Source organism: Eurosta solidaginis, chromosome 2 (genome assembly GCF_040869045.1).
Source record: "Eurosta solidaginis isolate ZX-2024a chromosome 2, ASM4086904v1, whole genome shotgun sequence".
NCBI lineage: Eukaryota > Metazoa > Arthropoda > Insecta > Diptera > Tephritidae > Eurosta > Eurosta solidaginis.
In genome coordinates, this window is record NC_090320.1 from 294,599,827 (window position 1) to 294,616,625 (window position 16,799).

The following is a 16,799-nucleotide window of genomic DNA, read 5'->3' on the forward strand; positions in this document are numbered from 1 at the left end:
ATAATAAGGTTAACGAGAAGTTGACGCTTCTCATAAATAAGACCATAATGACTCATGGGACAAGCTCACCCATAACTAAAGAGCTAAACTCTAAAAACAGAGCCACCGCTCTGCGGACCTTTATAACTGGGCTTTATCACCCATTAGATCAAATATTGTTTACCTTGGCACCGAAGGATTTGCCAAATGCCCTTGCCAATGCTCAAGAGTTAAATGCCAATCAAATGAGGTCACAATTTGCTTTGCAATATTCGCCAAGCCACCCGCAGAAAACTTTTAATTCATCTCCCCACAAACTACCTTATAATAATCGGAGAAATCAGGGGTTCAGAATAATTTGAGGTACCCGCAGAAAAATAGTCCAATATTCGGCGACGATAAAAAACCCGTCTAGAGCCAATGGATGTAGATCCATCCCTGCAAATTGAGAATAGGCCTAGTAATAGATATATGCCACAGGGAGTTAGAAACAATTCGCAAAACAACAATTTTAATAAAAGAGTTGGAGGTGCGCAAGTCAGTGCGCAACCACAGGAAAAAGTACAACGAGTAAATAATATTAATGAAGGCCATTTTTTCGGCCAAAAGTAAGCTTGCCATATATATATCTGTATGACCAAGCTATAAAAAAAGATTTTGAAATTTTAGTAGATACAGGTGCAAGATCCTGTTACATTATGAAGGGAATTTATAGGAATCCAAAAGAATTGGATACTTATAAGAGGATAAAAACCATTAATGGTTATACAATAATAAGATTTTACCACGAAATTCAACTGTTTTGGATTTGGATTTACCACTCAACACAGATGTCAGAGCAGAAATTCGCATGGATGTGGAAAGACCCTTTGGTCCAAGCAATATCCATATCCAATGTCTGTTAATGGTTTTGTTAATGAAGAAGTCCAAAGTCTATTGCAGAAGAGGATTATAAGGGAAAGTAAGAGTCCATATAACTCTCCATGTTGTGTAGTTCCAAAAAAGGGAATTAATAAGGATGGAAGTCCTAAGTTACGCTTAGTGATTGATTTTAAAAAAATAAGCGAAAAAACTATTCCGGATAGATATCCGATGCCGAATCCAGAGATCATACTTTCAAATTTGGGGGAATCAAAATATTTTTCAACGATAGATCTCGAATCTGGATTTCATCAAATATTAATGAGAAAAGAGGATATTGAAAAAACGGCGTTCTCCGTTAATAACGGGAAGTATGAGTACGTGCGGATGCCCTTTGGCCTTCGCAACGCTCCCAGCATATTCCAACGGACTATGAATAATATTTTGCATGAATATATGGGGAAGTTATGTCATGTCTACATTGATGACGTTATAGTATATTCACGTAATTTGGAGGATCACTTGAAACATTTAGAATTGGTAATAGGAGTACTGAAAACGGCCCATATGAAAATATCTCTAGAAAAGTCTAGGTTTATCGAGCAAGAAGTTGAGTTTCTGGGATACATTGTATCTCATAAGGTCATTAAAACCGATCCAAAGAAAATAGAAGCAATAAAAAATTATCCAATACCAAGAACTCTACGTCAGGTTAGAGGATTTTTAGGTTTAACGGGATATTATAGGAAATTTATAGAAGGTTATGCTAAAATAGCAAAACCAATTACAAAATATTTACAAGGGGAAAATGGTAAAATCTCCCAATATAAATAAAAAAAAACTATTGTCAATCTAGACCAAGAGGCAATAGCTGCTTGTGAAAAACTAAAGTGATTGTTGTGTCAGCAGATAGAATTGATAAAACCAGATTTTACAAAAAAATTTGTTGTAACAACGGATGCATCAAATGTAGCCGTAGGAACTGTGTTATCTCAATAGGGGAGACCAGTGACTTTTATTTCAAAAACATTAACCACGACTGAAAAAAACTATGCGACAAATGAAAAGGAATTATTTGACATTGTGTGGGCATTGAAGAATTTACGAAATTACCTTTATTCGGTGAGAGATTTGGAGATTCACACCGACCATCAACCATTATCATTTACAATTTCTGAAAGAAATCCAAATATCAAAATGAAAAGATGGAGGGCATTTATTGAGGAGTTTTCCCCAAAAATTATTTATAAACCAGGTGCAATAAATGTGGTTACAGACGCTTTATCCCGGCAAATTTTAAATAATGTAACAGAGTCGGAAAATGATGAAAGTAACTCAAGCGACTCTTTAACTAATATACAACATTCTGCAGAAAGTAGTGATAAATATCAAATTGCTGCAACAAAAAAACCATTAAATCATTTCAAACAGCAAATCCTTATTGATAAGGGTGCTAGAATTACAGCCTTGGAAGCCATCTTTCAATTTAATAACAAACGCTTTTTGATCGAATATGATCAACCTGAAAATATTCCTTCGGTTTTGACAGAATATTTGAATCCAAAATTGGTTACCGCAATTTACTGCACACCAGAGTTGCTTTATGGAATTAAACATGTCTTAAGAGAAACTTACACATCGACAAAATTTATGCATTCTAGATCTTTCCCTAATGATATTACTAATTGGGAGGACCAAGCGGCTATTATAGAACAAACTCATAATCGCGCACACCGCAATTATAGAGAAAACTTAAAACAAATCAAAGATCAGTACTATTGGCCCGAAATGTACAAGCAATTTAAACAATATTCAAGAAATTGCGAAGTATGTAACAAGAATAAATACGACAGGCATCCGAAAAAGATTCCAATTGGGGAAGTTCCAATACCGGAAAGAGAGGGAGAACAAGTACATATTGATATTTTTTATGCTCAACATTTGAAATTTACTACTTGCATTGATGCATATTCTAAATATTTGGTAGTAAAGCAAATTGAAGATAAAATTAATTTGGAGGAAAAAGTAATGGAAGTTATCCAAAGTTTTCCTGAGTTAAAGGAAATAACGGTTGATCATGAACCTGGGTTTATTACAATGCAATTTAAATCTTTAATGCAAAGATTAGGAATAAGAATTATTTTTTGTAGTCCAGGTCATAGCACAACTAATGGACAAGTTGAAAGAGTGCATTCGACAGTAATAGAAATCGCGCGTTGCATTAAACACGAATATAATTTAATAAGTTTTGCTGAGTCGATATATCGTGCTGTGCATCAATACAATAAAACGATTCACTCAGTAATAGAAGAAAAACAATTTCAAATATTTTTTAATAAAGTGCCACTTGATGCAGTTCGGTCAAAGCTTTTGACTGCGCAAAATAAAATGTTAGATAGGGAAAATAGAAACAGGGCTAGTAAAACATACCAACGTGGCGATGTTATATATGAAAAGATTATAGGGGAGAGAAATAAGCTAAAACCTAGATTTAAAAAGCAAGTGGTAAAGGAAGATTTAGGAAATAAAGTTAGAATCAATTATAGGAATAGAATAGTACATAAAGATAACATTAAATCTTAACTTTAATTGCAGGGAATGGAGTTTATCATATTTCTGGCATTACTTACTATAGTAGGGACGGATATAATCGATTATACAAGAGAAGATTATGTATTAATAGAAGATGGAGACGTAGCATTATACAACGACTTTGGTGACATTTTCCATGTTACAAATTTAGCTTATTTTTCCGAAATATTACTACTAGATGAGGAGGATTACAACAAAAATTTAGGTTATGATAATGTTAGGGAAATTGACATACGTGACGAGTTTCATATCAATATGGACCCAGAAATAGAGCTAATACAGACGTTGTTAGGGCAATTAAAAAAAACGGAGAGACGTTTAAAAAGAGGAATTAATGAATTAGGGACTTTATGGAAGTGGATAGCCGGTACCCCGGATCACGACGATTTAGTTTTGGTAAATAATAAATTAAACGAGTTAATTTTAAATAACAACAAACAATTTATGACAAATTCAGAAGTATTTAATGTTATTTCTCAATTATCAGAGACAATAAAAAACGCAAATAAAAATTAGTATGCTACACAACTAAGGAAACGTAGGAATAAACTTTTACTACTATGGTTAAGTTCATATTTATCCAGCAGGCGGAGTGTTGTTACTGTTGATGGGGAGTCTTCTATTCCCTTTATTGCCTCTTCTCGGGTACCACAGGGGAGTATACTAGGTCCATTATTATTTAATCTTTTTATTAATGACATTAGCAATAGCTTTATGACATTACCAAGCTACATCTGTGGTGTCTCAGGTCTCATCTGTCCTTAAATGCATCTAAATGCTTTCATGTGACCTATTCTAAGTCATCCAATATACTTAGCTCAAAATATAGTATTTCTAATTGTGAACTTCAATGTCTTAGTGAGATTAAGGACCTTGGGGTTATATTTGATAGCAAGTTTTCCTTCAACAATCATATTAGCCACGTTACCTCTAAATCTTACTCAATGCTGGGTTTTGTTAGGCGCAATTCCGCGAAGTTCTGTGACCCTTATACTTTTAAAGCTCTCTATACTTCTTTTGTAAGGTCTCATTTAGAATATGCTGTCTTTATTTGGAGACCTAGTACTATGACAGCTATAAATATACTAGAGAGAATACAAAAACGCTTTCTTAAGTATGCTCTTTGGACGTTAAATTTTGAGGAGCCAATACCATCTTATACTGCTCGTCTTACATTACGTCTCAAATCCTTGGAGAGTCGAAGATCTATACTCTCCTTGTCCTTTACTTTCAAAATTGCCAAGGGCCTAATTAACGGTCCATACTTATTAGAAAGGATTCGGTTTAATGTCCCTCAACGGTTTCTTCGTAATATGTCTCCTTTCTATGGGGTTAATACGAGAACGCTATATGCTCGTAATGCTCCCGTAAATCGTGCTTTAAGGGAGTTTAATTCACTAAGTGATGCTATCACTTTGGATTTTTCGATGCCAATTAATGCTTTTCTCGTGATGCTTAACTCAGCCCTATAAGTGGTTCGATTTATAGACAAAATTAGTATGTAACCTATAAATTAGTTAAGTACATAGTCTGTAAGGATTGTATTCCAAAGACTCATAAATAAAGAAATAAAGAAATAAATGAATTACAGAATATTATTATATATATATATATATTATAAATTTTGAATTCAGCAATTTTACATTTAGATGAAATTATAGACATTATTGCAAACGAGCATGGACGATTGAGTGTGACAGATTTAATAGATATTTCTAGTTTTAAAATATTACAGAATAAATATTTAATAGTTATTTATATTAGGTATCCAACAATTTTTTTAGATTGTAAATTTTACGAAGTAAGAGCATTTGCTAAGTAAGATAGTAAGTTATTTATGGAAAAAGAGATTGAAAAATGTGAGAATCAATATGTTAATGTTAAAAATTGTAAGAAAGAAATAGTGAATGTATATTGTGAAATAAAATCTTCAAATTCTTGTTCAGTGGATATTTTGTTAGGAAAAATGACTAGATGTATAAAAATTAAAGAAAGGAATAAATAAAAATAGTTTCAGGAAATCATACTGCTGACAATCATAATGTATATGGAGTTTATCTCGTAACTTTTAAAAATCAGTCAAAGATTGACAACGTAAATTATGAGAACACAGATGCAAAAATATGGAAATATGTAAAAAATAATAAATTCAGTAGCTTTGAAATTGTCAAATATATAGAATCTGAAGACTTAAATTTAAAATTTGAAAATATAAACTTTATTGATGTCATAAAAGGTGAAATAAAATCAAAACACATATTTTGGATAGGTTTAATAATAGTAACAGTTATATTTATGATAATGGTTCTAGTCAAAGCTGCTAATCAATACAAAATATTTAAGCAAAGAAAACAAACTGAAATTAATGAAAAGAGATTTAAAAATTTAAGTTCTCAAATTGACGGGACGCTTCATCTGATGAAAGGGGAAGTTAAGGAACATGACTCCACTCAAATCAGGAAGCAAATATAAACAAAAATCTTTAAACGTTGCTATTTGATTTATTTACGAAATCCGTTGTAACATTGCATTCCCACATACTGACATTGCGTTAGCCAGCTGATGCAATGCCAGGAGTAAAATTACTAAGGTATCGTATTAAGATAAACATGTTATTCAATATGCCTATTGTAAAGTATTTGGAAGTTACAAATAATAGTAAAATGTAGTTAGTCAGTTTTTTGAGCGGCATTGAAATAAAGTGCAAGAGTTTTTTAAAAACTCAATTTACCCTACTTAAACTTTAATTTGTATAATTTCTCATTTGAGTAATACTTGCACAAATTATTGCCCTCTCTTTTGACAACTCAGGTAAGATATATGCATATGTTTGTACATTGCTTCTCCGCTGCTGGTATACTTATTATTGATTCGTTTATGTAGATACATAATGATTGAATTATTGATGTGAATTCAAGTCACTGCTTAGCATAGGCCTAGAGATGGCAGTACCCCTTAGTGTTGCTAATATTCGTAACACTGCCCTCCACTTAAGTCTGATCGTCCCGATCAGACAAATCTCTCGATCTAAACGCTGCTAGCATCGCCAAATGTACCATTCTTCTATTTCGTGATTTCCCAATTGCTTGTATGCGGTAGATGACATTACTGATCGTCTTCACAACTCTGTACGGGCCTTCCCAACTGCACCGATAATTGGATGGAACACCTTTCCGCCGGTGAGGGTTGTATACCAGTTCCAAATCTCCCTCCCGGAAACCTTCCTAATTATTTTCCTTGTCGTACCTGTGTTTCATCTTACTACTCATTATCCTGGATCGTTCCCTCGCACTCTGTTGCTGGCCAATGAAGAACTACTTCGCAAAGCTTGATCTTGACGGATTGACTTTGCATCTTCAGTATCGTCTTGACGTTTCACAACAGTAGTGCGCGCTGCCTTGAAACCACCCTTGCATTCTTTCTGGAAAATTCTTTCAGTCGTTTTAGTGCGTCCATTAGGGTTTGTCAATGCCAGTGTTTTTCTCGCAGGTACTTTTGATTTCGCTTTATTTGGCCCATTCGATCCATCAACCTTTGCTCGATCTACTTTCCTTAACTTTCGTGGTCTCTGTCGAATCTCCTCCACCAGCACTCGCTTACTGCTGAACCCTTTTTCCAAACTGAAGTTAAGTGGCACATTTTGGTTCTCATAACGCATCACCCTTCTCTGAATATAGATCTTGATGTCATGGTCAACCAAGAAATCAACTCCCAATATAACTTCATCAACAACCTCCGCCACAACGAATTTGTGTAAAACCATGACCTTCCCAATTAAGACTTCACAGATCACTTCTCCCAGGACTTGGTTCTACTCGCATGTGACCGTACGCAACCTCGCTCCAGGTAATAACTTTACTCTCCTGTAGACCAAATCAGATCGAATCAAGGAATGAGATGCGCCCGTATCTACAGTCAGTACATGTTCTTTACCATCCACATTCCCTCTGACGGTAAGACTGCTCGATTTTCTACCAGTTTGCAACACAGTTATCACAGGATATTCAATAGCTGGATCTAGCTCTCGATCTCTACCTCTTACTCGCTCTTGCTCATCTCCTCCAGCTTTGCGTTTACGGCCACCCACATTGTTGGAACTATTAGGACCAAGATCGCAATGACGTGCAATGTGACCGGACTTCCCGCATTGGAAGCAATTGATAACTTTATCACTCCGCTTTTGCGATCCTTTCAGCGGCTTCAATATTGCGTCTACCCACTCTGGCCTTTCTACTTCCACACGGCGTGCTTTGAAAACTGGCTTAACAGAAGCGACGCTGTTTCCTCAATCAGATGACATGACACCGTTTCTGCGAATGTTGGCTTTGGGTTTGCTTATGTAAATTAACGTGTTATGGTACGTTTTATATTTTTAAAAAAGGAAGCGGACTTGCGTCCGCTTTCATATTTATTGGTTGTGATTCAACTTAAGAATAATTACAATGAATGTCTTAACTTAAAATTACACCTATCATTGGCCATACGTCACGTTGCATTTGCATGTGTGCCCTATTTCTTGTTATTGCCCAAAATCGAACTATTGCTGATTGTTGTTTACTGCGATCGTTGCTGACTGTTGTTTACTGTGGTTATTGCTGACTGTTGTTTGTTACAATTAAACCGATGATGAAGCATTTAATGAAGTTGCGCGTGCAGGCCGTTGGTAAGGGTCAGCTTGGTAAGCGGTTACCTTAACTTGTAGCTCGCTTTGTTTCAACGTTCCGTATGCCATTTATAAAGCTCTGAATCTTTACATTTTCAGTGTATTCCACGGGTGCGTCCGCATTCGCTAAATGTGCTAGCCTTCCAATATCCGACACAAACTCATGCAATGTTTCACCAGGCCTCTGGAAGCGGTTCAGCAACTCCATTTGGTATATCTGTCTCCTATGCTCAGTTTCGTATCGTCTATCTAGAGCGCCCATCAATGCTTCATAACAGTTCCGTTCGCCCTCTGGAATGGTTTGTAAAATCTCAGCTGCAGGCCCTTTCAACGCCATGAACAGTGCAGCAACTTTATCTTCAGCATTCCAGTTGTTCACTGCTGCGGTCTTCTCAAACTGTAGCTTAAAGACCTGGAAAGGAACAGAACCGTCAAAGGATGATGTTTTTACCTTTGGATTACTCGTTGAAACTGCTAGGCGATTTAGTTGCAACTGCTCGATACGTCCTCTCAAAGCATTCACCTCGGCCTCGATTTTTTCTTCAAACTTTAAAATTTTTGTATCTTGTGCCTCCAACTTCGAGGAAATACGTCCTTCTTGCTCTTCCAGTTGAGCAGAGACCTGCGATGATATCTGTGCTGAAATTTGCGCCGACATTTCGGATATTCGTGCTTCTTGTGCTTCAATCTTGGCTGTTATTTCAGATGACATTTCTGCAATACGTGTCTCCTGTGATTCCATCTTGGATGCCATATATGTCTTCTGTTCTTCCAGTTGAGTTTCCATCTTGGATGTTACTGTCGACGTTTGTGCAGATATTGCATCTAATATTGTGTTCAAGTCTGTGTTCGCCATTGTCTGCGGTGTATCGTTCTTCTCCTCAATTTTTGTTGTTGTCTCGTCGCCATTAAGATGAAAGACATACTCTTCCACGTTAATTCCTTCTGATTCCATTGCCTCTCGTAGTCTTGCCTGAAGTTCGAGTTTATTGCCGGTTGTATACAATCCACGGGCTTCCAACTCCTTTTTCAGTTGCTGGATCCTTAATTCACTTAAATTCGCCATGTCCTTGTTGTGCTCTGCAACTCTGGAATTTATTCAACAATTCCTCTTCTGACACCAATTGTAACTAATTTACTGCAATTCCCCTTATTTGCAATCATCTGCCAACGTTCGTATCGCTAAACTGTTGAATAAATAACTCCAATATTGAATAATGGAAAAATGGGCTTTATTAAAGTACCTCACAATAACACTTATACTTTGCAACGAATAGCTTGCTTAATACCAAACTGATTGATAGCCCAAATGAAACTGACTTTCAAAATAATACTGCTATTGCTCGCTAGATAGCGTCTTATTCGAAACTGCCCATAGCGCCTCTACCTCTGATCCTTTTATACACTGTGATTTCTTCGTGGCATCTTCTAGGCACTTCCAGAATTTTACTTAGTTATAAATTTCTCAGCTACAACTACAGATGTATAATTTCTCATTTGAGTAATACTTGCACAAGTTATAGCCCTCTCTTGTGACAACTCAGATAAGATATATGCATGTGTTTGTGCATTGCTTCTCCGCTGCTCGTATACGTACATATGTGCAGACGCAATTATTGATTCGTTTATGTAGATACATAATGATTGAATTATTGATGTGAATTCACGTCACTGCTTAGCATCGGCCTAGAGATGGCAGTACCCCTTAGTGTTGCTAATATTCGTAACAATATTGTTCCAGAGCGGTTAAGTTCTGCAGCTGGTACAATTGAGGGGATGTGTGGAATAATGGTATAAGTCGAGTTACACCGTTTTTCCATAAATCAACTAAATAAAAAGGGCACGATTAAACACACATATCATATTAATCTTATAAAATAATAGTGATATTTAACAAAGATATTAGCTTCATTTAGGAGAGCAGAGAAGTGTTTCCTCCATAATCCAAGTATTCTCTGGATATCAGTTACAAACTTGCCGTTTTCGTTCTTACTGGAGTTTGCCCCGGTCTTAAAACCTTCCGTCTGTCGCGGAATTTTTTGGTCAATTTTTCGGGCGTTATTCCTGGTGGCTAGCAGCTCAAGCTCCTCGCACTCACGGCTTTCTGCCCCTGCTTTTTTCTTCCTGAAAAGGCGTATCGCCCTTTTTAAGTCGCGATACCGTTCACCCACTCCTCTTGTTGCACTCGCTTTTACGTAGCCCTATAGGCAGCGTCTTTTGTTGTGGTTGCAACGCGGCATTTTTCATCGTACCAGTTGTTTTCCGTGGCCGCCGGTAACCAATTTTTTTCTCGGCGGCAGTACGAATTGCTTTGGAGATATGCTCCCACTGCTTCTGCATTCCGTCAGGCTGAGTTGTGCTCTGAGCGAGCAGGCGTGAGAGTCGAGTTGAGAAATCATTGGCAGTCTGTTGCGATTGCAGCCTTTCGACGTCTAACATTCTTTGTGTTTTTTGTTCCTTGGTTTTAGCCGCGCAGAGGCGGGTGCGTATTTTGGTTGCGACGAGATTATGGTGCGAGTCGATGCTAGGTCCTCGGATCGTGCGCGCATCTAATACACTGGAGGCATGCCGTCCGCTTATCACAACCGGCAAGGTCAATAAGCCTCAGCCGTGTGCTATCTTTAGTGCAATTTATTGAGAACGAAGGAAGAAAAAGATTTTAAATCCACAATTTGATTTTAAAAAAAATTTCTTTCAACCCACACGACTACACTTGTCTTTATATTATAGATACGGCCCGAATTCGAACCAATAATTTTCGATGCAGACAATTATCGCAGCGGAAAGAGGTGAGAGCAGAGTCACGCCAAAGCAGTGTACAGTATGCTCTACGCTGGGACCTCGAAAACAATTGCTGCCAAGTGTTTGCCTGCATAGATGACTTAGACATGCTGGTTAGAGATACATTTCTTGTAAAGTAAAAAATTAAGCCTCAAATCAGCCAAGCAAACACTTGACTGGAGAGCTGATCTGCCGAATTGATTGCTCTCAACAAGGCTCATGCAGTCCTGGTGATTAGGGTTCCGAAAATATTGATTAGGGATCTTACGAATACTCAAAACCGCTTCGTGTTGAAGCCGTATTGAGGACGATGAGATTAAATCATGTTGTCCCTACATGCTTTAAGTGTTCAGAACTTTTTTCGGCACTAGGTTATTGGTGGTGGTACATGGTTGTTGTTGTTGTAGCGATTAGATTACTCCCTGGGGAGTGTTATCGATGTGATGGTCCTTTGTCGGATCCGATACGCTCCGGTAACACAGCACCATTAAGGTGCTAGCCCGACCATCTCGGGAACGATTTACATGGCCACATTGAACCACTCCCTCCCTCCCCACCCCCAAGTTCCATGAGGAGCTTGGGGTCGCCAGAGCCTCGTCTGTTAGTGAAACGGGATTCGCCGCTCGAAGGTGAGGTTGACAATTGGGTTGGAGAAGCTATATATTGCGCTACACAACCCCTTGGTACATGGTCTAATTTAGTGGTATTTGAAAACACATCGTCGCTACGAATGAGTTCTCCATGTTGAATTCATTTACTCGAGGTGTTACTTACATAATTCCTGTTCAACCGATTTAACTGCTTTGGCCATCCAAAAAGTTGCTCCAGTCGATTTTTCATTTGACTGACGGGTGCCAATTGGTATTACAAAAGGAATTCAGATAGTTCTTTATCTGGTCTTTCCAGCGGAGAGGGCCGCCCTGTCTGAAATTTCGTTTAGTTTTGAGCCGCTGTCCTTCCCGATTCTAGCTAGGCTGAAGGTGTTGCTCAACGTCATTTTGCACAGCCGTATAAACCAAATGCAGGCATAATGCATATGGGCTGCTCGTTTTCGTGCTGTCCAAGACCGTTTTAAACTTGACGAAGGGTAATGTGTGTCAATTCTTTTTTCGCGACTTTTTTCCAAGATTTGGCGTATAGTGAAAATCTGGTCGATTGGGGATTTACCAGATTTGTGTAGACTGGGCAAAGAACACTTGAATTTCAAGCGTCAGACATGCACTCGTCCGATCATATTTCACGCATCCGATGGTATTTCGCACAAAGGCTTATACATGCACCTTATATCAACTCCTCGTCGCCGTATTCGAATAGCTCTGCAAGAAATCCATCAGCACCCGCGGTCTGGTTGTTTTTTAATCTGGTTATTGGTATTCTGATTTCGTTATAGTCGGGTGGAGGAACATACATCCATAAATTCATCGATTGCGGGCTCAAGAAAATCATCTTCCTTGGGCGATAGGTACATCGCTGTCTCCATTTGGATGGTCAGAGAAATATTCCCAATATAATACTCTCTGAACATGGGATAAAAACCTCATGCTCCTCGCACTCACGCCTTTCTGCCTATGCTTTTATCCTCCTGCAAAGGCGTCTCGCTTTCTCTTTAAAATCGCAGTAGCGTTCACATATTCTTCTTGTTGTTTACTTTGAAAATATACACAACAGTTTAACATGCATTTTTCACATCTATTAGCGGGACCGTAGATCAAAGAACCTGGACACTTATATTAGTTTCGGAGGGAGAAGTTCAATTTGAATATGATGGAGACGGTATGTTATTATAATCATGTATTTCTAAGAAATCTAAACTATAAATTTTATTTATATTTTGCAGCTTGGCCTGTTAATCACAAAATTCTAAATGTTGATTACGAAAAATATGTCATCTTCTATTACTGCCATGAATTTTCGCGTAGATACTCCGGTTAGTACTTTTTGTTTTGAATAAGCATTTCGATTTGTGTCTATGTCCGAACGCCGCCAGAACAGGTCCCCATTATGCATGTTCGTCACCGAAAGCGAATGGTCTGCTAGATCTTTTGAGCGATATAAGTATAAATAGAAGCGGTTTTTCTAATTGGTGGAAAATCAGTGCTAGTGAAAACCTTTTCGAATCTAAAGTTTTTTGGACAATGTCTTATTTTACTTAAAGTTATTTCAGCCGACTTATTCTCATTCTCTACGCGATAAAGGCAGTAAAGAAGATATAGGAGTACACGCTAGCACGATTCTCTCACATACAGGACATATATTTTAAAATGTATTGCAATGTATAGTTGATCTGGCCGGTCCGTTATGACCTCACATAGGATGAATGAGTCCATAGTTTCGTGCAATGTAAGGAGTAAAAAAACTTGTTTACTTATTTTTGTTTTAGTTTTATTTAAGAAACGTTCTTCGTATTTATACTCAGCGTGCTTTGCACACAGAGTATATTAACTTTGATTGGATAACGGTTGGTTGTACAGGTATAAAGGAATCGAGATAGATATAGACTCCCATATATCAAAATCATCAGTATCGAAAAAAATTGATTGAGCCATGTCCGTCCGTCCGTCTGTCCGTAAACACGATAACTTGAGTAAATATTGAGATACCTTCACCAAATTTGGTACACGAGCTTATCTGGACCCAGAATAGATTGGTATTGAAAATGAGCGAAATCGGATGATAACCACGCCCGCTTTTTATATATATAACATTTTGTAAAACACAAAAAATCTGATTATTTAGTAAATAATACGCCTAGAATGTTGAAATTTGACATTGAGACTCTTGACAAAAATTTGGAAACATTTTTTTTAAATGGGCGTGGCAACGCCCACTTATGATAAAATCAATTTTACAAATATTATTAATCATAAATCAAAAATCGTTAAACCTACCGTAACAAAATTGCCTTATTATAAGGAATGCTTTGAAGAAAAATTAACGACATCGGTTAAGAACCACGCCCACTTTTATATAAAAGATTTTTAAAATGGTCGTGGACAAATAAAATATGCTATGTCTTTGCAAAAAAGAGCTTTATATCTATGGTATTTCATTTGCCATGTGGATTTAGAACAATAAATAGGGAAAACTTAAAATTTAAAAAAATGGGCGGTGCACCGCCCCTTTTATGACTAAGCAATTTTTTATATTTCGGGAGCCATAACTCAAAGAAAAATTTACATATCGTAATGAAATTGTGTACACATATTTTCCTTATAGCAGAAAATATTTCTAGTAAAAATGGACGGGATCGGTTATAGACCACGACAACTCAGATATAAAACAAGTTTAAAAGGGTCGTAGACTAGAGCAATAGGTTATAATTTAGCAAAAGATAGTTTTGAATCAATGATATTTCACTTATCAAGTTTTACTGTAAGAGGAAATGGGGAAACATTTTTCTTTTAAACGGGCGGTGCCACATGTTATGTAGAAAAGTAATTTATGTGAAATGAAATGTACAATTGAAGCTCACGTTGAGTATATAAATTTCGGTTACACCCGAACTTAGACACCTTTACTTGGTATGAACAAATTTTATTATTTTTTTTTTTACTTCTTTACCAATTGTCTCATAAATTCTTTTTTACATTAAAAACTTTTATAGAAAAATAATTTACTTAAGTTTTTTAAGTATTAATGAGCTTAAAGTCGATAAATGTCAATTATTATTCAATTATTATTTTTGGTTTTATTGGGAAAAACTGAAAAGAAGGAAACATTTACTGGCATATTGCGATGGTACCATTTCGAAAACTTCTTTTCAGTTTTTCCTAATAAAACCAAAAATAATAATTGAATAACAATTGTCATTTATCGACTTTAAGCTCATTAATTCATAAAGAATCTTAAGTAAAATTGAATACACCATTAAAGATACAAACATATAAAAAATAATTTGTTAATTTATTTGCTAAAATTTTTACAAATTTTTGAATTTTATTTAAATAATTTATTTTGTATTATTTTTTTAATACAATTTTTTGAATTACTAATTTTTATACAAAACTTTTCCTGTTATTTATTTTAATAATTTAATTAAATTCATTTGTTTAACTATTTTTTTTATAAAATATTTTTGTTATTTTTTTTTTTTTTTTTTTTCAAACAATATGTCTACTTATTTTTATCTAATACATTTTTAAACATTTTTCAAACTACTAACTATTTTTCAATGCAATCAATGATCAAATTGATAGGTAATAAAGAATAAATTTATTTTGCGGATTTTTCCGAGCAAGCAACAGAACAAAAATTCTCAAAACTTGTAGAAAAATTTAGCTCCCAATTTGATTTTCTGCATTGTTCAACTTTTGAAAGCAAAGACGCTTTTAAAAAATTTTCAAACTTCACTACAACTTAAGAAACATGTAAGAAAATTGCTTTGATTCCAGACTATTCCATGTTTGTGATGAGTTTGAGAATTCTAATTGAAAATCCCAAATTAACGTTAGCCTTGTTCACAACGTTAGCTCTAGAAAGAATCGCATATTTTGAATATGGGATTTTCACCAACTCTCAAATTGAGATACGTCAAACATTAAGCAAAATACAGCTGTTTTGTTGGGCTTGGTGTAGTTGTATTTGCAATAGGTTTTTGCTATTTTTTCAACAATATGATGGAAAGCAGAAAAAACAATGACACTGAAGATGGCCCAACATCGTAATAATTTCGCTAACATACCAAATTCGAATATTCCCACACATATCTTTAACATATTCCCTGAACCAAAAGTCTACGTAATGGATTCATTCATGGAGTTCAACAATCCATTTATACCTTTAATAAATTTCGAAAAATGAAGGACAAATGGAAGAACGTAATCACAATTTTACATGTCGTTCAAAAATCACATATAAACATATTTATAACATTAGTTTCTTTTCCAAAATTTAGAATACATTTCGATATATACACGAGACCTTAAACCGTCCAATAAAGTTAAAAAAGTTTACTTGAATGCTTTAGAAGACAAAGGCATTTCCACAAAGGAACTCGTACCGGCCCTTCATAAGGATTGCGGAGGTTATGGAAAGTCAGTCACAAAGCAGCTGAAGAAGTTGCTTAAGGAACGGGAGAAACAGGCGAAAAAGGCGGAAGGTGTTAAGTGTTAAATATTTTTGATTAATATCTAATTTACATTTGCATATACATACATGTTTTATATTAAAAACATCTAGTTAGAATTTGTAATTGTTAGTAATTTTATTATAATACTGAAATTTCTTCTCATTCTTGTAATTGGATCTGAACACAAAATATAGAATTCTTTTATTACAAGTTAATATTTTTTTTGGAATTTTTTAAATGTGTAATATGTTTGTTCGATAATTCTATTGATACTTTACGATATGACTGATCTAAGGTTGGCGATTACGAAATTTTATCGCGATAACTACGAGCTGTGGAAATATAGAATGCAGCTTATTATGAAGAAGCAAAAGGTTTGGGATGTCATTGAATGTCCTGTTCCTGCATGTCGAGATGCCTCATGGAAGCAGAGAGGTACGGATGCTTCAATTATTATTGAACCGGCGGTTGAAGATACGCAGATGGTGCGGATAAGCAGCTGTAAGTATGCAAAGGATGATTGGTCTGTCTTGCAGTTTACCGAGCATATGATACATTCATCACGGCGCTAGAACCGCGAGATGAAAAAGATCTCAGAATGACTCTTGTTGAGAATAAGTTATTTGAAGAATCTGAGAAACAAAATCAACGTTTTAAATATGAGGAATCAATATATTTATATTTGTTTTGCCGGCTCGAGTTCAATTAAAATAAAATAAAGCCACCATTTTTTTTGGAAAAAATTCTGATATATTACGGTTACTCAGCGGTAACCTTCCTGAGGGATATAAACTTAAAAATTTATATAAACAAATAACGTTCTATAAACAAAATATTGATAAAAACAAGTAATAA

At 35.7% G+C, this 16,799-nt stretch overlaps 1 protein-coding gene across 1 annotated transcript in view; it reads left to right on the forward strand.

Moving 5' to 3' along the window:
- The window catches only part of LOC137241236 (uncharacterized), a 49,709-nt gene extending 33,556 nt beyond the window's left edge, over window positions 1–16,153 (forward strand). The window contains exons 4-6 of the mRNA XM_067768604.1: window positions 12,573–12,649; window positions 12,714–12,803; window positions 15,771–16,153. Of these exons, the coding sequence (XP_067624705.1) occupies window positions 12,573–12,649; window positions 12,714–12,803; window positions 15,771–15,988 (385 nt within the window). The 3' untranslated portion in view covers window positions 15,989–16,153. The remainder of the gene's footprint in view (window positions 1–12,572; window positions 12,650–12,713; window positions 12,804–15,770) is intronic.
- The last annotated feature ends 646 nt before the right edge of the window (window positions 16,154–16,799 follow it).